The sequence below is a fragment of the Corapipo altera genome, unplaced genomic scaffold, assembly GCF_003945725.1.
Source record: "Corapipo altera isolate COAL_440 unplaced genomic scaffold, ASM394572v1 180, whole genome shotgun sequence".
Taxonomy (NCBI): domain Eukaryota; kingdom Metazoa; phylum Chordata; class Aves; order Passeriformes; family Pipridae; genus Corapipo; species Corapipo altera.
In genome coordinates this window covers 7,255,462-7,280,581 of record NW_020884915.1, presented here as the reverse complement: position 1 = coordinate 7,280,581, position 25,120 = coordinate 7,255,462, and the positions used below count along the sequence as shown (strand labels likewise).

The window sequence follows — 25,120 nt, the reverse complement described above, 5'->3', positions numbered from 1 at the left end:
GAAATGAGAAAACAAGGAAGATTTTTTGTCAGAATTCTCCATTAACAGGAATAGAATAGTCTATTGCATAGCATAGCAGTTGCTCTTCTTTCCAAAAAACCAGAGCCTATCAAAATATACCTCATAAATATTTGTGAGCCCAGAACTAAAATAACAAAAATAATGAAAATTAATTAAATAGAACTAATAGGCAGAGACCTCAGCATTCAGTCTGTGAAATTCTCTCTCTTCCTACTCTTGATCCTATTCTAGTCTGTGACTTTTCAGATTTTTTTTTCATGCTACTCTAATGCACTAGAATATATTGATACAATCCTTGCAAAATAACCATAAATCTGTGGGAATAAGCCTACCAAGTTCTTCTGGTCTTTCATCTTTGTTAGTAATGAAACTTGACAAGGCTCTTTTACAGAAAGCCTCTCCAGTGCCTTCAATCTGCCTTTAAGACTACCTCCTTTCTGATTAAATCATTTTACAGATCAGTCACTTGCCAGCAGCTTTCCTGGTAGAAACTCCACAGGAAAATCCATATTTTTTTTCCATGTAAAAACAGATGAGGTTCTTTTTTGTCTCCTCTACATTATCTGTATTTTGTGTGTTCCCATGTTATTTTATCAGCTTTTTTTCTCTCTTCAGGCTTCTGTTTCCCCAAGAATAAATATTCTTTTCTAGACAGTTGCATTTGGACAAGTTTTCTGACTTCTTCTTTTATATTTAATTCAGATTAGGGTCTTTGGCTTATCAGAAGTGAGTGGATGACTACAGTGGCCCAATGCCTGAGAACACACATCTTGAAGGTGCTTTTGGTAGACCTGAAATTAGTTTTTTAGTTTTTTCAGCCCACAGTTGTGTCATACCACTTACCAACTCACCTGTAGGATCACATGGCCTAGGAGTAAGTCTGTTTTCGCAGTTCCATTCTTGCAGGGACATCTCCTCACTCACTCCTCTTCTATTTCCCGCTGGATATTTTCATAGCAAAATTATTTACCTACAGTTCCCACTCCATTCCTTTAGTGCAACTTACTGATTTTTCCTATAGCAGGCTCCAATTCTCAAGTATGTATCTGTTTATAGAAGGTAAAATTAAAACTTTGGAAAGGAATTTTGCTGAGACTTTAGTGTAGTCAGAGTATTCTGTGTAACTCCTGGCTCTAACAGTTATGTTTGTCAGGCTCCTGGGACAGAAGCAAAACAAAAGAACTTTGTGCATGTCCAACATTCGAGATATTTTTCCAAAGCCGAAGCTGACTGGAGTTGGAGTTGCCATAGGGAGGGTAAAGAATTGACCTATCACAGACCTATGAGTAAATCCATCTTCAGGGGCTTTCTACAAAACTTTTGGTTCTTTAATTCTACTTTCATCATAACATGGTATCAGGGACTGTTTAATTTCAAGTAGACTCCAAGCTGCTTTAAGTTACTCTGTTTCCAATAATTGGGAAGCAGAAGTTGATAGCATTCCCACATCTAATTTTATGGCAGATTTCCAAGATAAAGCAGAGCCAAGGAATCCGTTCTTTATCATTAACTAGCAAGGGTATAAAAACTTGCAGAGAGCACATGCATCATGCCCAGCCCTTGCACAAAGGCAGCCCGCCCACGGTGCTGTGCTGCAGGAACACGGAGCTGCCTCCCCTCCCCGCGCGGGCTGGACGGGGCAGTGCCTTGCGACAGCGGAAGCGTGAGCAATGTGTGACAGTGCAGGCTGGCCGTGCTGGCAGTCTGCCATCCATCCCATAATTTTGGCCTTTCTTGGGACTCCAGGAAAGCTCAGGGCCAAATGCAGATGTCCGGAGTCCTGGGTTACTAGCTTTGCTCTGAGCCCTCGACTGTACAGAGCTTCTCAGAGCCGTGCTTTTATCCATCTACACAGTCATGATTTGCATTTACCTTTCAATTTCCAAGGCAAATCCACAGTTAGTGCCTTTTATTTCACCTGATTCTTTCAAATGAGGTTATTATTCTAGCATTAATAGAACATAAAGCATTCAGAATAATGAACTTCACCCTCTTCCCTTTAATTCTGCCCATTACTTGTAAAGAAACTCTGGCTGTCCTTACTGACTCCTCTCTGCCTTTGGTTCATTTCATCATCTGCTCCATAAATCTCCAGCTCACAAACCAATAGTTAACATTATCTTTGCTTGCTTTGACTGATTTAATTAAATCAGCATGTATTATGGAAGGTCATAAATATTTATAATTCCAAAATATTCCTTTTATTACTGTTGTGTGATACTGGAAAGGATACATAAAGCAAATTGGTTTTGTCTCTATTCAATATAAAATTTCTTCACTGACTAGAAAGAACACATTGGAATTAGACAATAGAAATATCAAGAAAGTGTTTTATTCATGGCTCTGCCACTCAGAGACTACAGGTAAGATCCTCCAAGGAGCTGGGTGGTCTTTGTCTATACATATTAACAATTTTCTAGGGGATGGAATACACAAAGCTGCTTCCAGATGACCTCCACCCAAGCTAAGAAATTCATTAACCATCTTCTATCTAAAACTGAACTGAGAGAGAAAAATGTTGGGTTCACAATTTTATACACTTATCTTTCTATGAAAGCCTCAGGAATTTATGTATTGCTGGACTTGAAACACAGTTTCTGAGATTCCTTTGGAGAACATGATTCTCAGTGAGTGTTTTGATCCTCTTTTTCCTACCTATATGAAGGCCACTACTACCAAAATGCGTTTATGTCCTTGATAATTCTCAGGCTGGCATTTTTAAAACCACTGGATATGTTCACTTGCATATCGTCAGAGGAAACTGCAAAAGCGAGACTTTTCTTCCTGCTCACAAAAACCCATTGTTCCTCTTAAGACATGAAAATGGGCCCAGAAAAATTGACCATTCCTAAAAGGAACTAGACATCAAAATCTTACAACATAGGTTAGAGATTATTTTTACTATTAATTCTGGCTTGTCATGCTGGCCTACATTAATTTAATCTGCACCCCTGTGTATTCCCTCTGAAATACACTGTCATTGAAACTCAGTGGCACTGTTTCAGCACTCACACCCAAACACCACCTCTGTGGAAAGAACAGCAAAATATGTGAGCGTATCCATCAATCCCGGTCCCCTAAAAATATTTCAAAAGGATCTGACTGCCACACAAAGATGTCCATCAGTTTCTGAAGATGTTTCATAAAAAACAGAGGCACCAGTTTCACTGGCTGCTTTCCATTTAACTCACGTGCCAGAATTTTGGCAAATGGGGCACATGTGGGCACATAACATTCCTTATCTCTCTTCCTTAGCTCCCGAAACTCATTCCTCCCCAGACTTGTCTAATGAGCTACATTGTTCTGAGGAGATTCGTGTGCCACACCTGCTGCCAAATTTCCATCTTCCAGTCAATGAACACAGACTAGAGTGTTGACAATTTTTTATTAGCTAGATCTGTTCTGTCTTATCTGAAATAATGACTTCTGTGTAAGCAGCAATTAAATATGAGATCCAGTCCCTTACCAGCCACTGCTCCCTCCACATTCCTCTGAGAATTCTTTCTAATGACTGTCTTTGTATATGGCACTGTCTTGTACCACTTTACCAACAAGAACAAGGTGTTATTTCTGAAATTATATCTTCTTTCAGGCAATGCCCATATCTCAAGACCACAAATTGGGTCCTTATGTGAACCATAGATTCGGGCCAAGTTACTTCCTGCCCTCAGGCACTTGAATCACTCCTTGTATAAGGATGACAGTCACTCCTGTACAGTTGCCTGAACAGGTGACTGTGGCAGCACCAATCCTGTAGATAGCAGTGTAGGGACTTGAGGTCTTGCCCAGACACTGAAAGAACTGGGTTCTGACATAGCTGTGACTCACAACCTCCAGAGCACAGAAGAGAACCAGGGATTTACATGATGGACAAGTCATGAAAAGATAAATTACATGATTATCATTATCCTACCCTTCTCCTGAAACAGTTCTGAATGAAAGTGGCTGTGATTTCTCTCATCTAAGTGGATCACAATATTGTCAGCATATGTCAGTTATATTCAGAGCATGCCAGGTGATAAGAGAGCTTGGTACAGAGACACCTAATCTGGGAATCCCACATGGCCTTATGATTAGTCAAAATGGTAGTGGGAAGACAAAGACTAGAAAAAGCTATTATTATTAAATGCTCATATACCTTGTCACTAAGTTGTAAGACTATTTTTCCTTACTCCTGTCTTTCTAACAGAAGTGATAAAAAAAAGTTTAAAAAATAATAAGCAGGTTTGATCATATGAAAATGTACAAGGGTTTGCTTTGACAAGGCATGTACATCAGACAGCTGTCAAACAGATAGCTGTGACTTCCGGAGGGGGACACAGAGCGAAGAAATTAAGCTCCTGTTCTGAACTCCACAGCAGAGGTGGGTCAGTCCATTACCTGTAACATGAGCTTACAATAACTAGTTAACTCAGGACAGCATTTCATGACTGTTACGAACATTATGTACGATAACCCCTCTGAGGGCTCAAATGGACTCTTCTTGCTTTTCTTCAAACTAACAAAACTTCAAGAGGTGAAAATTTTGATGATTTTGATATGACCAAGGCCGAGAAAAGGTAATATCAGTTTCATCCAGCAGCAAGGGTATCGTTCTTACGAAGGTTCTCACTCACCCACACCAAGCCTGTAATTAGAGGCCATGTGGGCAGGTCTGCACCTATTGTCGTGGGACTGATTCCAAGTGAAAAGGGCCAGTAGCAACCAGGATTTGACAGGGAGCTGATTGAACGGAGCCTGCAAAGCAGCAACCCTTCCTCCATTCAGAGTGGTAAGTGGTTGAAAAACTGGTGGGGTTTGGGGGCAAGAGTCCGTACTAACTGCTGGTTGGGGCTGGAGGACTGCAAGAACTCACAAGCTGAATGGTGCGGTCTGAGTCAACATGCAAAAAGCAAACAGCAGCACTCAGAGTGATCCCGAGGGGAGAGAGACCCTGGCAGCAGCTACAAGGCTTAAAACTTTTCAATTCCAGGAAGTCCCAGTAGGAGATGAGAATTTCTGGGCTATGATAATGTAATGCAGCTAGGAAAATGGGGTGGATTCAGTGGGGCTAAGGTAATTTAAGCCTGAATATATCCCTATATTTTTAAAGGAAGAACAAAACGACAATATTTCCAGATGGTATCTGAACTTTTTTTATTTTTAAGGCAAAATGTGTGAGAGCACAAATAACAGAGAAAATGAAAAAGGAGGATAAAATAGGCTACGTATTTAAGCATTATTAGGAGCACTGTAAATTTAAAGGGAGAATGGAAATGGGGAAGAATTATGGAGCTGTTATGTGGAAGTATATGGAAAACAAGACATTTTTTGTTAGACTACTGTACACAGAGAGACTTCAACTAGTCATTGGCAAGGGTTAGTCTGCACTTCAGAAATGGCAAAAGGCCAATGGAATTGGTCTTGGAGTTGACTAAATTTAAAAGCAGCCTAATCATGAAGACAAACAGTGGAGATCATCCTGGAAAGACAGACTAGTGGCCAGGTGGTGGCTACAAGTCAGCTGAAAGCCCCCTAGTTACTCAGAATTGACACAGCTACTTCCCAAAACTGAATCATGTTTGTTGTTGGTTTGTTTTGGTTTTTTATGATGCTTGTACTAGGATTAAATTAGCATAATTGTCTATGTAAATTTAAATGTATGAATCCCAGTATAAGGTCAAGGTGAGAACCCTATTATTTAGGAAATATGGGCAAATACTGAACAGTAGGAAGCCAAAGATGTACTATTTTATTACCTTGCAATTTCTTTAGATTGTTCACCATTTCTAAGAAACTGACCCAAAAAACCTTAAAAGTCTAAATATTACAGAACCTTCCAACATACTTACTAACCTTTTATTGGAGTGCTTCCCACATTAAATGCCTCAAGAATATAATTTGCATCACTATTCTGAGTCATTCAGGTCAATGCCCTAGTCAACAGTTTCAGATTCAGTTTAAGAGGTCAATTGACACTCAGAAAAATCTACTACCCAGACCAGACAACCTGTGTAAGCCCTGCCTTGCCTTAGGTATTACCTTGTATTGAGTGGTTTGAAGGAAGAAAATCTACAAAAGGTTCTGAACATCTTTGATCTGCTACAAAATTGGTTTCTCTAATGTTTAATTTGTATTCAGTTAAGACCAGTTTCCTCCTGGAGAGCTTCACTGTACCTACAAGCTGATGAGCAAGCAGGAAAGGAGAACTGGCTAATGCCAAGATGCTCTTTTACTTATTTATCCTCATTTGTATTGAAGCAGAGCCAAAGAGCCTTCATCCAGAATCAGGACCTTACTATGGACTATTTGTGGGGAGGAGCTGGAGGTTAATTTAGGTCTTTTAACAATGCCAATTATTCTGCTACCTAAATTAGTACACCATATCACCAGCATTCTGCTCAGTACTGTGCACATCAGTTTTCTGTATTTGACAGTCTGGACAAATAGTGTGCTTGAGCCACTGAGCAGGGGCTGTGCCTAGGAAAGATGGTATTCTTTGTATACATCTACAGAACAAGCTGAACAACAAAATTACATTCAAATAAAACAACTCCCAAAATCATATTTTACTCTCAGGGATTTGCATATGAGTAAATATGTACATGATCTCCTTAATGAGGCCTAACTATACTATTGTAAATTTTTTTCCCTTAGTTTCTTTACCATTTTGAGCGATGTTCAATACTAGGGTGTGCAATTAGCAAGCATTCTCTAAATGCTCAGGCTCAAAGCCTTGCAAGAATTTGCTGAGAAAACAGGAAATTTAACCTGCAACTTCTATACCCAAGGCTTATGTGCTACATTCTGCATGGGTTCTTCTCCCTTGTGTTGCCTTTACACTATAACTGAGCTCTGAGCCAAACTACTGAAAAATTTAAAAGGCTAAAATAAAAGAGTGGAAAGATAGAACTGCAAAAATATTCCCTGTTTAAGGACAGTGCCAGTGCAGGAAATAGAGCAAGTAAAATTGGAGTGGTAAGGCAAGAAAAACTTGAAAAAAATTAATAAATCAAAAAGACCTGGCAGAAGGTAACGAACTTGAACTTCAGCACTGAAGGGGGAAAAGCAGACCTGAAAATTGGGAAGACAGCATAAGATTGAAGGGACAGCAGATGCCATGCTTAGCCTTGTTAACAGATGGAAGTGAGCCAGCACTGCAGTTGGGTGCTGCTGAAGGGGCTGTTCCTGCTCGGACACTGCTTGCTTTGTACTGTATGATATCAGCAAAGGCTGTTTCCTACCTCAGCACAGACTGTAGAGGTGAGACAGTAACTTCCCATTTGGCCTCCTTCAAACACAGGACAAGGAAGTGGAAGGCACTGTCCTCTCCCTCATCCATGCCACTTCTCACTGTCACAGGAAATTAGATAAAACTCCACATTAAAACCAACTATGTTTTTGCCCTGTGCCTCCATCTGTGTGGCTATTTCAGAACAACACTGCATTTCCTTTTTCCATGGCTACTTCTTGTTCCACCACTGCTGCTTGGCTAAGTATCACAGCTCTTCTTGAGGTCTCAGGTTTTATGGCTGGGGAAAAACCATTTACACTCTGAGCCCTTGCAACCCTAAACGAAAAAGTCCTCTTTTCACTTTGCTATTCTCATGATAATCCAAGAAGACTTTGTTTTAGTCTTCTCTGTTTTTCCAATATGCCTGTTGAAATGTGCACACAGCACCAATGAAACATCTGTGCTCTTTAAAAAATAGCTCTATCTATATATTGAATGCAATATGTATACTGAAAATAGTATCCTCCCAACTGTATGTGTGGAAACAAAGACTAACAAGTTCCCTGGTGCTTCAAAAGTCATTAGCAAGACTTCAAAGGCCTTTTCAGTTATAGCTTCCTCAAATGTTCACCTCTGTAAACCAAGTATGATTTGCAGTGTGACAGCTTTTATTTTCACCACCAACAAAAATTAATCCAACACTCATAACCTGTACCTTTTTTTACTATCTCTTAATCAGGATGTCAGTATTTTTTCAGTATGAGCTCGTGTCTAGCAATACCAGTGCTGAAAGTTGACATGCAGTGTAATGACACTGCAAGGAATTGATTCCTTTTCTAAAATCTTGATCACTGATGAGCCAGCATGAACAGTGACTAAATATAGGATAAAAAAATTAAGTTGAAAAGCTAAAAATCATGATCATAGCTTGATCATGAGACATTATTTATATGATATATGGTATGATATTATATGATTAGATGAAATGATATGATATGAAATGATATGATATGATATGATATGATGGTGCACAGTAGCAAGAACTGTATTTGCAAATCCAGAAGCAGCTATCTGGTTCTGTCAACTGTATCCTGAAATGCAATAATTGCTCAATTTTTAATCTACTTAATCCATGCATCTAATTTTAATCTACTTAACTGTTGTAGTACCACATGCATATAATTTGACTTTCTTAATCAAAATATCAAGTGACAGAGGAGATCTTTTTAGAATCCCAGTATCATGCAACTTAAAATATTGTTCTTATAAGACTGTCAGTTAGTTAGTCGTGTCATGTACCTGAATTCAATTACACAACCTAATCTTTTAACAGTTTTTCACAATTTTTCTCTAATGACTGAGTATCCTGTGGAGGGTTTCATTTTTCTGCCTCAGGCTGACACTGGACTGAAACTCCTCAGGTCTGAAATTCTTCAGGTCATTCATCCTACTTTTTTTTTTACCTGTGATTATGTTAGTTTTCTTCAAATCACGTATCTGGATTTTTTTCACAAATCTTAGAAAAAAATTGTCAATACTTTCTTTTGATAGCCTTTTATTTTTTTAAGGATCTCAGCTATGAGTTACTGAAGTCAATGATTTTAGAATATTTAGTTTCAGCAGCTGTTCTACAGCAGATCTAGAATTATTGTCTGGACAGAGTATCACCATGATTCTTTTTCTCTTGTGTGATACTTCTTTTTCTCTGGTGTGAATAATAGCTGGTTTTGGCAACAAGAGACAAAAAAAAATTTCATCTTTTTAATTCTTCCATGCATTAAATATTTATACTTAATTCATAACTTAATTCTAATGGCCACGAGTGTACATGTTGGAATGGACATTTTCCTTATGAAACTTGTGTGACTCCTAGCCAATAATTCTCAGTTATCAATATTGCCCTTTTTTGTCCTCTTGTTGTCTTCCTGTTTCTTCCACTTTACCAAGTCACCCACAGGTTTTTAATCTCTTTTCTATTTTTTTTTTTAGCATACAGCTACCCAATTTTCATTAAAGAAAACAGTGGCCATTTTGTATCCTGGTACTGCTCACCAGAGAAAGAAATAACAAGAGTTATAAGAGAATGGTGAGTAAAATTCTTAGTAATTTGATAAATAACGAATTTTGTTTAAATTTTTTTAAAAACCTATTTCCTGCAGTGAAATTATTATGCTAAAATACGGATTATGAAAACTCCTGCGATTTGGGCTTGTTTCTCTTTAATAGACTCTGTGTGTCTGCTTCTGTGCATGTCCTAAGGAAGGTGTGTGGGTACCTGTGTGGGACTTAAAAGTACACTGTTGACAGTCATTATACAGATTTTCTCATATCTCACAAACCATCTACAAGTGGCCCATGAATCACAGATTGAGCAACAGTGTCCTGAAGGTGACTTGATGGCCTACTGTGAAGGACAACCACTGCTCCAGTGTAACTTTTATACAATAGGATGTCAGTCTATCAATATTTGTAAATTTCTTTTCCTGAACTGAAAAGCAATTTAGAAATATTTAGTGCCAGTTTTGCTTCAGAAGTGCATGTCTTCTGTCCATTGAGTATATTAACTGAGCTAAGTGTTCAGCAGCCTCTTGCCAGCACTACTGCTTAGGCTGAGATCACATTCCCAAACAAGTAATTCCAGTTCCTCTTGTTCAGCACTACGCCTCTTCAATGCCCAGTGAAAGAATTATCAGGTTGTATGCTGCCTGAATTTTTACAAAGACATGATTTTTTGACCTCTTTACAATCTTTTTGTCATTATCATAGATCAATATAAAAAGGCTTCCCACTAAAAAATTGTCTTGTATCCAAATTATACACATTAATAATAACATTTCTGCTTCTTCTTTTACTAACCTATGTGTCCATTTCAATTTTCTGCCTTCAAAGGAAGATCCTCTGAAAGAAACTATGGATCACCTTTATTTGTCAACAGTCTCCCACATTTTCTAAAATTACTTGCATTTTAGATTTTAGGTCAGAAAAGGAATTATACTATCCTTCCTGTGGTAGTGTTCCCAACATGGATTATACATCTCCTGGGTAGGAGGGCTGTCCATTAACTATAAAATGCTCCTGAGCTCTGCAATTCCTTCGATGTGCTGCATCATCTGTGATTTTCCTGTCATCGGGTTCTCAGCATGGTGATGGGGAGTGCTTGACAGATATTCCAGCTGAAGGGAGCTGCTCTTTTTGGCGAACAGTTCTCTGTTCTTGTCCTTCACCAGTAGCTTCAAATAACTCCTGATCCTTTTCTCTCCTATTCTTACTGCCAGACCTCCTCTCTGATTTCCACTCTCCTTGAGCAGATTGTTTCCTTTTCTGTTAACTACACCAAAGGATAAATTAGAATTGGGATCAGAATTGTATTTCCAAGGAAATTTCATAATTCCTCTCAGCTCGGTGCTTTGCACCTCCTGCTCACTGCTTAGATATTTACCCTCTTTTCTCTGCCCTAATACATAAACAAGCTGTTACCAAAGAGAGACTTCAGAGTTTTTTAGAGAGTGCTGATACACACTCTCTGACCTATCCCATTTGGCTTTCTTACAGCCAAGTAATCCAGCTTCCACCAAAAACAAGTACATAGGTGGATCACATATACCTCCTGTTTGACATTTGTCACAGAAGCTTAAAGGACAAATTCTGTAAAATTCTGAATTGTTTCTTCTTTGTTTCCAAGAGCATTTTGTTGTGTCGAGGAGCTTTGGAGCACTGTTTTTCTAGCTTTCTCCTGTCTGTAGAAATATCCCTTGAAAGTGTTGCCCACACAGCAAGATTATAACTACTATGTTTACCATTTTTTCTTAATATTGCTAATGAGCTATCCCAGTGGTGTGGAGTGACAGCTCAAAATTTTGGTTTAAAATAAAAGCAGTATGTTGAAAATGGGAGGAAGATGCCATAGGAAACACCTAGAAGAAGAGGAATTTGAGAACTGTGAATGAGGAAAATGGGAGGGGAGAAAGGTGAAATAAATGGAACTCCTGCCCTGGAAAAGACAAATAAAGGAGTGTAGAGGAAAGGAATCTGTATAAAGTCAGGGATATGAAAGTGCATAAATAAAAAGAGCCCTGGCTAAAAGCAGCCCAAAGAGCTTGAAGATAGAATCATATAATTGTTTCGGATGGAAAAAACCTTTAGGATTGTTAAGTTCAACCCTTAACCTAACACTGCCAAGTCCACCACTAAACCATGTCCCTAAGCGCCACATCTACACATCTTTCACAGCCCTGCAGGGATGGTGACTCCACCACTTCTCTGGGCAGCCTGTTCCCACTGACAGCCCTTTCTGTAAAGAAATTTCCCCAGTATCCCATCTAAACCTCCCCGGTACAATCTGAGGCCATTTCACCTTGTCCTGTCTCTGGTTGCATGGGAGAAGAGCCTGACCCCCACCTGGCTACAACCTCCTTTCACGTAGTTGTATGGAGTTATAAGGTGCCCCCTGAGCCTCCTTTTCTTCAGGCTAAACAACCCCTGCTCCCTCAGCCGCTCCTAACTGGACTTGTGCTCCAGCCCCTTCACCAACTTTGTTCTCTTCCCTGGAATCTCTCCAGCACCTCAACGTCTTTCTTATAGTGAGGAGCCTAAGCTGGCAAGTGTGCAGACTTGAACAAGTTACAGGTAGCCCTGTCTGTGTTGTACCACACCTCTCACCTATCTCTTCACAGCTGGAAAGAAATCAGGACCTTGGATTCTGGTTAATTCCCTCAGCAATCTGCATGTAGTATTGTCTGTGCAAGAAATACAATGAATGGCAAAATTGAGTGGTGGGGAAGGATCACTTCCCACATCCTGCTGGCAACACTCCTCCTAAAGCAGCCCAGGACAGTAAAGGGTGTTGGGCATGTTGCTGGCTTGTGGTCAGTTGGTGCCCACCAGGAGTCTCAGGCCTCTTTTTGCAAAGCTTCTTTCTGGCTGATGGGTTCCCACTGTGTACAGACCAGCATGTGAGGTTATTCCTCTTCAGGTGCAGGTCTTTGCATTTCTCTTTGTATTACACTCCTTTTAAAAGGACAAATCACTCAAAGCAAAATGCTTAACCTGTGTATTCAATTTGCTTTAGGTGGTTGGAATGTGGATTATTGCATTTTATCTCCTTGGCACAGTAGCAGGTGAGACATTATACCTTTAAAAACTACCACTAGAAAGTGAATTCATATGAAATGATATATAGGATATGATGAGTGTTATTTTCCTTTACACTGAAATTGTAGTATGATTTGTGGGTCATTGTATGACAACGTCTATTACTGTGCATAGAACTAATGCTAAAAGGCTCTGCTTTGTTTACAAGTTATTATTAAGAACACAAGAGACATAACTCTGTGCTGAAAATCCACAGAGAAATTCAGTGTCACGTGTCCTATCAAGCCAATGCACGAGCTCTTTACATTACTGTCATGTACAAAGAACTGACCAGCAACAGGGTGTTTAGCACAACCGTACTAAAACATAAAAGTTAAGGATAAGTGAGCATGAGACCCATTTGATCTGGAAAAAACCCCTACTATCTTAAAGGAAATGTTCATATCATTCACAGTACAAGGTTACTGGGTAGATATGCTTCATTCCTATGAGCAGACACACAATGCTTTGGAGTAGAACCCATGCAGAAGGAATTCTAATGAGCATTTCTTAAAAGTCTGTTTTTAAAAAGAAACTGAACCAATACTTTGCAAGCCTAGGAAATGGTGTCAAAACTCTGTGTAGGTCTTTACTTGGTTTATTCTCAAATTATTTTGCTCCCCTTATGTTACCTGTTTTGGGCAAAATGCATGAAGGAAACAAGAATGAACTTCAAGAAATGAGTTTCAAAATTTAACATAAAATTAAATACTTAGTTTTCTGCTCTTCAGACTATTGTAGTCCCAAATACATCACCAAGCATAAGGGAATCAGACATACAAACAAGTTATTTCTTCTTCCCTAGGTAAAGAAGTTTGCTACCCCAGGCTTGGGTGTTTTACAGATGACCCACCCTGGTCTGGGGTACCAGGGAGACTTCTGACAGGGTTGCCTGATTCTCCAGAACACATGAACATCAGCTTCACTCTCTACACCAGAGAAACAGGAAATAACTCACAGGTGACATTTACTTTTAACATAAAAAACTGACTAAACCTAGAAATGTTAACTTGTTATCAAATCCATGTCAGTCACCATAGGCAAACAAGTCAAAATAAGAAGGTAGTTTGAAGGTGCAGTAATGAATGTACTTTGGTGTAAAGTACAAAAAAAAAAAAAGAAAAAAGAATGAGTGTAGGACATTCATTATGAATGATCTGTAGGACACAAAAAGTTTCCTGGTATTTTCCTGCACAAGGTTATAGGTTATAGCAGACTACCTTCTGCATATATTTAGGTCTCTCAGCAACAGTGCAACCTCCTTCAAATAAATAGCCTTCTGAGTATCAGATGGGAGAGCAAATATTGCTGACTTAAAGGGGAGCTGAGTTAGAAGATACTGTGAGTTTTAAAAATAAAAGTCTGAAGGTGACTGATTTTATGCAATTTCCAAACCCACATTCCACCTTGAAATTGGAGTGATTTTACATTCTCACCTGTCTCTCTGCACTCTAAAAGTAGAATTACTCAAATTGCTTATGCCCTGAAATACTGAGCAGAGCAACGTGGAGGAACCAGGAAGATCAGGAGCTGGGATCACGTGGCTTCAGTAAATGCTTATGAAGCTGCTAAATTCCTTTCAGACCCCCAAACCTCGTGTCCCCTGAGCAGTACAGGGACGCTTGGCATTCCTCTGAACTGCATTCCATTACGAACTATAACGCCACCACTGCCCTTGCAGACATCATTGCTTACAGCAACCCTGGTTGCCACACTGAGAATCTAATGCTCCACGGATGAGACCCTGTAACAAAGTTCTACAATCTGCAGAGCAGGGACATGTGAGCACACGAGATACACTCAGCAAATTACTCAGCAGTTCTGTTGCTGATAACATAAACCAAAATACTTCTTGCACTACTTCCCAGACATTAAACTTAAGTGTATCTATGATCTAGGGCACACCCCATCCACACCCAAACTCTCTGAGCTCACATCACAGCCTCTGTATTTGTTTGAAAACAATACAGATAGTCAGATATCATTCTCAAAGAAAAATATATAACTAAGTAGCTTGCAGCAATGTGTGAAGACCAGTTTCAGCCCTACTGCATGCAATTCTTGCATGAAATTCTTCCAGCCTTTCTGGAGTAGCTAATGACAAAACAGGCTGCTGCTTGGATGCAAAGCAGCACATTGAAGCCAAAGGTCAGGTCAGTAAAAGGATGAGCTGAAGCAGGAATTGTGGAGCTAGTGGGCTGCACCCTGGAGGAACTCACCCAAGTCAGGCCAACAGACACCACTGACACTGTGGCCCTTTTAGGTTGCTTCATATTCCACTGAAGGGGGATCTTCCTGGGTTAAGCAGATAGGAGCAGCAGAAACCACATGGGAACAACCCTTTGGAAACCATAGTGGAATTAAGAAAAGAGGGATAAAGGGGTCCCTGAGTTCCAAAAATCACAGACCTTTGTCCATTCAAAGGAGTTCATTTAGTCCTGCAGACTGACTTTTTTAAATGTTTGAAAATATGAATAGATAATTTTTTTTTTTTTAAACATACAGGTGATCTCGGCGATAAACTGCTCAACCATCCAGAACTCACATTTTTCTTCACGCAGGAAAACCTCCTTCATCATTCATGGATTTGGCAGCACTGGAAAAACAGGCTGGGTGGTAGAAATGTGCTTGGTATGAGAGAGTATCCTCTCATACAAAGCAGTAGCAGCTTTGTCACTATCCTTTAGGCACTAACATTCACCTTCCATTTTGCAGTTCATTGGGTAGGAGAAGATACGAACCAAGAATTAAATTTCACAAAAACCAAAATGTTCCCACTCAGGAAGATAAAGCAAAGTCAAGGCTTCTTGGTCATCTCTGAGATGCTGTTTCTCTAGAGAGTTTCCATTCCCAAACCCTACAGATCAGATCAAAGCAATAAACTGAACACAGGTGTCTCCAGCCTCTACAGCCGTGTCAGAATATTGGATTAGACACTGCCGCTCCCATTAACAGCAACTGAACCGTCCTTCAGTCAAAAGGCCTTCAGGAGTTGTAAAGCTCAAGTTTCAGTCTATAAATACTATTCTGGTTCACCAATATTCAGTTTTTAAAACAAACAAAAACCCGACCAACCAACCAACCACAATGAAAGCACCACCATCAAACTTTTTGCTTTTTGTTTGATTACAGAGTTCAGTGAAAAAATGTTGAAAAGAAACAGCATTTCTTTTTGCCTCTCCACACTACAAACTTATGGTCCCTACAGGAAAGGAGAGAGTCCAGGATGCACTAGGGTTTCAAGCTTTTGTTTTCCTTGTCATTCACCCTTAGCTGTTTTATATGAATTAATTTTTGTTTCCGCTCCTTGTTCTATCTCAGCCTTAAGTGAGCTTTAGTTACAGAAAACTATAACTGCAGACTGGAAAAATCACTGATGTCTGCAAGGCCATGCCCAGTACTGAAGTGACCAATGCATTAGCTTTCCTTGCTGAAATGAAACCTTTCTGCTCTACTCCATGTCTTTTCAGTCTGACATGACTCTCTCGGTTTTAAAGGCATTTAATAAATAAGTCTTCTTCCTATACAATTCAGTTAAGCTACTAATATCCCTCAAAGAAAGTCAGATACTGCACATAGAAAAAACTGTGCAGTTGTATGGCTTTTCCAAATTGTTTCAAATATGCATAAAAACATTGTATAAAGTAAAATATTTTTGTTACAGTTTTCATAATTGATACTTTTTGGAATAGTATATTCTGTCTTGTAAGAAGATGTGTGTTTCAGTGTGGTGTGGGCTACAGTGATAGTCCCATTTTGTAGAGAATGAGATATTTCCCTGTTATGTTACTTTTTAATGCTTTTTCTGATTTAAGTTGAATCTCTGATTATTACTTGTTTCCTTAAATACTTTGCTTTGTGTGTTCCCACATCAGCTGTTACTGGAAGTGGCAAACATCAACTGCATTGCTGTGGATTGGAAAGAAGGTGCAAAAGGCACCTACGTCAGTGCAGTGAACAACATCCGCGTGATTGGGGCTGAGGTTGCGTATTTCGTAACAACTTTAAAGGTAAAAGACCCCGCTTCACCTCCTGCAATTGCTCAGTGGATACTGGGGGGTTATGACACTGCTGCTTTGGGTTTGAACCTAGTCCAGTACGGTCAGGCAGAGCTGCACAGAGCATGCAGCAGAGATCCAGCTAATTACACTAATTATCAGCCCTGTAAAGACTTCTCGCAGCCACAAAAGACGCAAATTAAGCTAATGTGGCTGAGAAGATGTGCCAACTAATTAAAGACCAGCAGGTGGCAACATTTCCATACGATGATACAGGCAAGAAGGCATTCCGTGGAAAGGAGGCAGGTTCAGTGCTTCTAAGAGTTTTGCAAGCATTATACACATGTGCTAGAAGTACATTAAGATCTCAGCTTACAACACCAAAATGAGCAGGAGCTGCATCACTTGATAGTGCCATATTTGCAGTCTACGGACACAATAAACTGTCCAGTTGCCTTCTAGTTTTGAACTTCATGTTCCTGAAGGCAGGTGTTCACATTTATAAACAGAGCACAGAACTGCTCACTAGCAAAATTTGCGTATCAGCATTTCCCGCTGACTTCAGAATGACTCATGAGTACTTGGAGCAGCTGAAAATCAGAATCCTGCATGGCCATGGATTGATCCTGGTCAGGAGGTGCTCATTTTAAAGTGCTGCGAGAGATAATTCAGAGCCCACAAAGCAAAGTGCCAAAATTGCAGCACCTGACAATCAAAGACCACTTTTCTAGATTCTGCTGGGGTACAATCAACTGTTCCTACCTAGGAAACTCATACCTAGCCTCACACATTTGCTCCTTGATCTTTATGTGTAAATCCCAGGTCATTTGAAGATGGATTCAGTTTCTTGTTTACTATCTCTATTGCTGCACCATTTGCAGTCTAGGCCTCCCTTTCTTCCCTTACAAAAATGCATAGGTGATGCTTAGACTTTCTTTTGTTTTCCCCGTTTTACAAACTTTTAGAGTTTGACTGCAGGAAAGTTTAAACTGCATTGGAAAATGGAAGCACTGCAGTAAAATGTATTCAGAGGAGTCTGCCATCTAACAATAAAAGTAGACGGGCCAATACTACTGATCTACTTTTATTTTGGTACACACAGTACAAAACAAAACGTAATTAAAAGCCTCAAGCAATTAGCAAACTTACTGGGTTTGGTAGTTACGAAACACATCAAATCCCTGAATGAAATCTGTCCCCTTTGTACAGCCTACAGACTGATTAATCTCCTTTTTGACCTTCAAAACACGTGTAATATCTCAGCAGTGCAGGTCTTGTGCAGGTGACACTTGGCAAAAAGAAGAATGGCACCCCACCTGAGCTTGTCAATGAAACTATTATTCAGTGATATGATCATATATTCGAAGTAGACATGTGGAAAATAGATATGTGATAAAAAATAGCTTCATAATAGAGTACATAAAGAAAAAAATAAGATCACTGTTATGGAAGATGACATTAGGCATTGATCCAAATAAGGTTCATATTTTGTCAGCAAGGGTAGTGGAATACGGGAAGCATATGCCAACACTACAGCAGTGCATCCTGCATCACTTTGCTTTTGAAGTTCCAGATTGGATCGTGTTTCTATCAATTCTTAGTGTAATTTAAACAATAATTCGCTCAAGGGGCTCACACCCTGTTTGCTATGCAGAAGGTCGTTCTAGATGTTGCCAGAGGCCCATAATGTCAGACGTGCTCTTTGCTTGTTATTCAAAGCCTGTGTTCTTATCTCCCACCACCACCACTTTAATGATCAGAAAATGTTCGGATACTCCCCTTATGAAATCCATTTAATTGGCCACAGTCTGGGAGCACATACTGCAGGAGAAGCGGGAAGAAGGATCCGAGGCATCAGACGGATAACAGGTAGGCTGTTCACCGAGATGCGGAGCCAACAGCACATGTCTAAGGGAAAGGAACTTGCAACACACTGGTCTGTAGACTGGAATTAAATTATTGGTAGTGCTGGAGCCACCTGTCATAACAGTATTCAAACTTTATGCCTCTTAGAAACAAGGAAAATTATTACATCTTCTCTCTCTAGGTTAAGAACTCTTTAGAGGAAGATTTTAGTGGAAGGACAAACATAGCTAACAAGGTTGTAACATTAACATCATTCACTGTGTTACATCAAGCCCCACACAAAGACAAAGCAGCAAGGATCCTTAGTTATACTTGTTTGTAAAGCTTTACAGGACAGTAATAAGCTCACAGGTAATGAAATGCCTCCTTCATAGTGATAATATGCCATTATATAATGAACTGAAAAATAAATTTTACTCCTGTTGGAATAGGTTTTCAAAAAGGCTCACAGAAACATACTGCTGCATATTTTTTACAGTTTAGCTTATAATTCACATCATTACTGAACGTGCCCTGTACAATACTGAACACCCGATGTCATAAGTGGGCAAAAGACATATTAACATGTGCAACGCTTCTCTCCCTCCCTCAACTAATAAATGTGGGTTTTTAGGTTTAGACCCAGCTGGGCCCTATTTTGAAGGCACTCCTCCTGAGGTGAGGCTGGATCCTTCAGATGCAAACTTTGTTGATGTTATTCACAGTAATGCTGCTCACTTTCCTGCTGCAGGTAAGTGTTCATGTGCAAGTAAGTACCTGCAGGGATGGGCACGTCAGCGAGACACTGACATCATCACATGCACATCTCAGGGCTTGGAATGTATAACACCACTGGGCACCTGGACTTTTACCCAAATGGAGGAACTGTGATGCCTGGATGCAATGATTTAATTCTAGAGATGAAGCAAAGCGATTTTGAAGCTATCATTGCAGGTAAACATACATTTCCAACATGCATAGTACTTTATTTTTGCTCAATTCTGAAACATGAACTGTGGAAATAACTGCCTGTTTGGGAGAAAACAGCAAAACAAAATTTCTTTTTGCCTATTTACTTCTAAGTTAAAAAGGAAATGAGAAATAAAGGCTGGAACAGAACAGTGCTCCACAGAGAATGCTGTAGGGAAAGGAGGTATCATTCATGCCTGAGGTTTGCTTCTGTAATTTGAAATTAGATGTAGGACCCAAAAAGCAGGAGACGAGGAGTGGGCAGGTCCAACAACCCCAGCAGGAGGTTTTCCAGGCTGAGATAGGCCAGTCTTGTGACCAAATCAGCAGCATGACACCACCACCTCTGGTTTCTTGCAGCATCTTGCAGATGCTGTAAAGAGCATCCAGCACTTATAAGGCATGAATTAGGCAAGAGCACTCAGCATTTCCAGGGACTGTACATACCTCAACTCTCTTCCTGAGACTTCTCTGTTTTCAGAGGCTTTGGCAGAAGGCTGCTGGATTCTCCATGCTCTATTAAGCCTTTAAAAATGTAATCATCTAGCTGTGACATCTCAAATATATATATATGTATATGTGTGAGTGTCTTCTTAAAAGGGATTGTTACATCATGGCAGACCAACACATCTCCCTTGAAATCCTGAGGTAATGACACATAGTTCTCCAGATAAAACACAGACAAAACAGTAATTCTTCTACAAGTAGAAATGTGCAAATTCAGACAAAAAAATTAATACCAGACCATGCTGTTGTTCCATTCTGTGCCTCAGCTGTTTCCATGGTGAGACAAGTATAACAAGAGGTTGTCTCACTGACGATCATAAACTTTTTTCCAACAGATGCTACAGTGCTTGGGGGGTGCCATCACTCACGCAGCCACGAATATTATTTTGAAAGCATCCTCTATCCCACTGGATACCTTGGATATCCCTGTGAAACGTACAGATCCTTTCAGGAAGTAAGTACATCAGCCCAGGACTGTGTGAGGAGTAAAGAAAATCATCCAGGATTCAGGGGCAGGTAGCACTTAGATGCTGGTGGCTGTGGTCCCATGGTGTGGTTGGGTAGGAGGAAGCACAGCACACAGTAGTTCCCATCAACTATTCCACGCTGGAAAATGAATTCTGAAGCATAGATGATATCACCAAAAAAGTGGGAAAAAAATTAGACCTCATGGAATTATCTCCCCAAACTTTTATGCAAAGGGCACATAGGTTAGATATATCTATCCTACTAATTCCTGGCTGGAAGAAGAGACATTTGGAGCCTCCAGAATCCTCGACTGTCCTCTAATTTACATTGGACACAGATTAGAGCACCTAAATTAGTACACTTATGAATGATGCTCCATTTATTTTCTCCCATATGATATTGCAAAGTGAATGTGGGCAAGTTCTCTTCCACTAGGAGGGTAAAATTGGCTTATATTTTGAACTAGAACCTAACTGAAAAATATTTGAACTAATGAGTTTCAGATCATTATCATACACAGATATCAAACCTGCTCATTCTACACCCTCCTGGGTGCAGGAGCCATTATCTAAAACAAGTTTATCAGGTTTTGGTGGTAAGTTGTGACAATATACAGCACTGCCACAGCTTTGCAAGATCAGAACAGCATCTTGAGCCTTAATTTCGTCAGAGCTAGGATGAAAAAAGACTCATTAACTGATGCTCTTCTTTTCCCTAGGGAGACTGTTTCCCATGTCCACCTGAGGGATGTCCAATGATGGGGCACTATGCTGACAGATTCCCTGATAAATTGAAGAGGGAAAACCAAAAGTATTTTTTGAATACAGCAGCAGATGAACCTTTTGCTGGTGAGTGGAGAAGGTTTGTTACAGTTGTCCACTTGTTTGAAAAGTCATTGCCTTGATGTGATTTACAGCCGTGTACCTGTGTTGCTTCTATGAACAACTGCTAATATCTCTGACAAAAAATGCTACAATAGTTATCAAAATTCAAGCTCACAAAGTCTTCCATTTCTTAACAGGAATGAATTCCAGTTAGAAAAAAATAACTTCCTGGCATACTAGCATTTTTAGGTCTCTCATACAAATGATAATCTAGATTTATTTTTGCTTTTATTTATGCAGCTTGGAGACAAAAAGTATTTGTAAAATTGTCTGGTGTAAAGAAAACGAGAGGAGACATAAACCTAGTTTTCTATGACACAGAGGGGCACACAAAAGAATATGAAATTGCCAAGTAAGTTAAATTATTATTTCTCTATAGCATTTAATGCTCCTAACATTGGTCTGCATATTTTCCACATATTTAAGCAGTCTGAACATTTATCCTGCATTGTAAACATTCTGCTTAACATCAGATATGAAAGAAGTTATTACATAAGTAAGACCCATGAGGGCAGATGGATGGTCGAGAAAAGGAAATGGAAATCACTTCCGTTTCCATGAGCTCTGTGTTTCTGTGCTCCAGCCCACCTGCAGCTCTCCCTGCAGTGACACCTGCAAACCTGGCACACAACCTGGGGGACAGCCCCCGGTTCACTCTTCTCCTCTCCCTCTGGTCTCCTGCCACAGGCCCAATAAAGTGTCTAGTACTAGTTTTCAGCCTCTCCTTGTTCAGAGCATAACGCCCCAGAGCCCTGGTGCTGTGTTCTGTTAAAGAACAACAAACATGCGAATTTCTGTTGTAACAAAGGGAAAAACTGAAAGTTTGTGGAGAATGTGATTTGGTTCAGCAATCTCTGCCCCGTCAAACTTCATGTTGCTATCTTCATCCTGTTTGCAGTGGAGACCTCACTCAAGATGCAGTCTACACAAAATATCTTGATGTTGAAATTAACCCCAAAAATACTACAAAAATTGAATTTCTCTGGAATAAAGCCATATTTTCCCTGCTCTGGACAAGACTAGGAGCTGAAACAGTCAATATAGTGCACGGAGAGGATGGACAGAGGTAAGTATATCCTTTTTACAGGTCAGAAGGAATGGGAAAGGAGTGCAAAAACCCTGGGAGACAAGACTGAAAAATGGTCTTGAATTGGACAAATGGTTTGCATTCAACAATGTGAATTTCAATAATGACAAGGACAAGTTGCTACACTTTGGACAGAAAATCAAATGTTTGAGTAGGCACCAGGGAATAATTGTCTGGAGTAGAATACAGCAGTGAATAATGTCCAATAATTTACAATTACAAACCAAGATAAAGCAAACCTCATTCCCACGTGCATTGTCAGAATTAGTATATAGAAGATCCAAGAAGTATTTATTCTAATTGGAAATTGGGGTAAGACTGTAACCAGAAGTAGGGGCATTTTCAAGTTTGGAGAGTATACTTCAGGAAAAAATGCCCACAGACTGCAGCTTGGAAAAATAGCAAAAGATTAAGAAAACTTCAGAGCAGCTGAAGGAAGTGTGTTCCTCAATAAAGAAAAACCTGGAGAGGAGGACAGAAACATAGGCCTAAGCTGTCTGTGAAGGGTCACCATCAACTATTCCAAATATCCACTGGGTTTAGGTCAAGATTTAATTAATGTATTTCACAACAGAAGAAATATTGCTTAGATATTAGGAGAAAAACCATAGTTTGGCATTGTCATGGATTATTTTGATAGGCTGATGAAATCCCTTTCGGTATGAGCTCCTAAAAACCAAAAAGCTGCAGAACTTTGGGACAATCTAGTTAAGCACATAGCCTAAATAAAGGGAGCTTAACAACCCACCTTTCTGACTTTTATCTGGAGTTCTATATTTGTGAGTCTAGAGATTAATTTTATTAATATATTAAAACTTAAATTTTACAGCTGGTCCCCAAAAGAAGGACATTCACCTTGTTACTGTTAATATACAGATGCAAATATTCTGTACAGCAGGCTTTTAGGAGGCTTAAGTGGGATTATGAGTTGAACTAACAACCCTCAAGGTGACAGCTGACACCCTTTCATTTTTCACTGGGTGAAAATAGATAAATAAATCTTGATTCAAGATATTTTTTCTTCTCAGGTCAACTTACTGTGGCCATGGAACTGTGGCATACGGAGTTCCCCAGTTACTTACACCTTGCTAGAGGTCATCAAGTTCTGTATACAGCAGCTGAGCAAACCCTCAGCCCTGTGCATGGAAATGTTAGTACATAAGGCAATTAAAACAAAGTTTTAAAAAAAAAAGTCCGTTGCTTCCTTTGGTTTTTTTCAGTTCTTTGCAAACACACTTGTCAAGGTTTTTCATGTTTGAAACAAGTTTATTGTACTTGTAACTATGGGAGAAACGAGAAATCACAGATGCTAAAATCCATTTATAACACTGCACAGTCTTGCTTTACCAGTGCCCCAAGGCGAGAGCTGAGTTCCACCACATTGACAGATAGAAAATCTGGCAAATTATCAAACACTCTCAAGGCAACACGTGTCCTCAGAATACTCCTGAGGCTGAGAATGGTCCCAAACAGCCCCTCTCTGTGGCCTCTGCTGCTGCTCAAAGCTTTCCAGCCCCACACAAGAACACAGCCCTCAGAAGACACTCTGGGATGAGGCAGGAGCAGAACAAGAGCAGGACGTTCCTGCGGCAGGTCAGCACAGCCCCTTGTGCACAGCACGTGCATGGAAGCAACAGATAAAAGTACAAGTGAAGCACTCCCCACTTTGGCAGAAACTAAACACTGAAGCCCAGCTCCTGGCTCCTGTTCAGCTTCAAACATGAACCTTTGCTGTGCCTGCTGACAGTCCTAGAGAGAAACGCTGAGTAATCTAGGCTTTGCAAAACCTCGCTTTGACTGTTCCCCATTTCAATGAACACTACTGCTCTGCGAAACATGGCATGAGTGAGCCTCCTGGAGCTTTAAGAGACCGAGGTAGTGGATATTTTTCAAAGTATAAACTCCAAATTCTAAGTTAATGAACAGGAAGAAAGAGTTAATAATTTATTCACTCCCATTTCCCCACGTTTGAGAAATGACGTCCAAGTACTTGGGCAGATAAACTTCTAAGAAAGTGGTGAGGAAAACGTGCACAATTCTGGGAAGCACCACACCAGGAGAGAGCCAGAGCACCCTGCAACTCCACAAATCCAGTCCTTTCCTCTGCATGTTCCTATTCCAGGCCACAGCTTCTTCAGGATTGCAGAAACGTAGCTGTGCCTTAATTTATCGCTTTCTTTTTCAAATGCCGTCCTTCCTCCAAAGCCTCTGACTGTGAGGCCACAAGGACCCGAACAGCTCCTCCAGGCAAAGAGCAGCCTGCATCATAGGGAAGGACATGCATCCCAGCGCTGCCCATTCTTCCTGAAGGAGCTGAAACCCAATGGACCACGGCCTAAGGAATTGTCTGTTTCTGCTGTTTGCCCTGTGTTATTACAGTGCTGAACAGAGCAGCAGGCTAGCTCTGATAAAATCCCAACTCAAATCTTTTCCACCAGCTTTTAAATTAATGAGAAAGACTGTTCCCCCCCATTTTGAACAAGTGTTAAAACTTGTCAGTGCACTAGGGCATGTACTGATTCTCCTATATCACTGGCATGAACATATTTACAAACTAAAATGCTACTCCAATTAAAGATGGGAGCACTAAGCTCTAAATCAGTATCAAAGGTGATATTTTAGTACAAAATAAAATTTCACTACTGTTTAAAGAAACAAATTCCACTAGCACAGGTAATAGCAGTGTAACACCTATACACACAGCTGGTATCCATTTGCTCATTCCCAGAGGTGGAGATTAGGGAACATCAGCTCTGCAAACACAGATGGCCATAAAGCCATAAAGCAAAGCCAAGCTGACAAAGCTTTCTAAGTGGAGTTAGCTCAGGTCTCATTTCTTCCTGAGTTCACTTACAGCCTTCTCCTAAAAAGAAACAGGTCCAAGGGATTCCCAGGCCTAGTCCTGTTCATTTCTACAGGCTATTTATCACCTTTTATTTGATGTATCTAATTGAACAACCTACTGTTCCTATATAAACCAGCCATGTCCCAATGTCTG

The 25,120-nt window shown here is 40.0% G+C and overlaps 1 protein-coding gene across 1 annotated transcript; it reads left to right on the top strand.

Moving 5' to 3' along the window:
* The first annotated feature begins 4,903 nt into the window (after positions 1-4,903).
* LOC113952781 (pancreatic lipase-related protein 2-like) lies at positions 4,904-23,220 on the top strand. Its single transcript, XM_027655201.1, has 13 exons — positions 4,904-5,002; positions 12,303-12,351; positions 13,170-13,324; positions 14,870-14,995; positions 16,240-16,374; positions 18,123-18,231; positions 18,842-18,958; positions 19,039-19,161; positions 20,019-20,137; positions 20,870-20,999; positions 21,276-21,387; positions 21,934-22,101; positions 23,151-23,220. The coding sequence occupies exons 1-13, from the start codon at positions 4,904-4,906 to the stop codon at positions 23,212-23,214; spliced, it is 1,506 nt and encodes a 501-aa protein (XP_027511002.1). The 3' UTR covers positions 23,215-23,220.
* The last annotated feature ends 1,900 nt before the right edge of the window (positions 23,221-25,120 follow it).

What these genes read in the sequence shown, in the direction of transcription:
- LOC113952781 (XM_027655201.1), top strand. Translation starts at nt 4,904, where the DNA reads ATGCAAAAAGCAAACAGCAGCACTCAGAGTGATCCCGAGGGGAGAGAG. An exon ending in AAACAGGAAATAACTCACAG is followed by an intron (nt 13,325 to 14,869) that starts GTGACATTTACT and finishes TTAAACATACAG; the next exon opens with GTGATCTCGGCGATAAACTG. An exon ending in CACGGAGAGGATGGACAGAG is followed by an intron (nt 22,102 to 23,150) that starts GTAAGTATATCC and finishes TTTTCTTCTCAG; the next exon opens with GTCAACTTACTGTGGCCATG.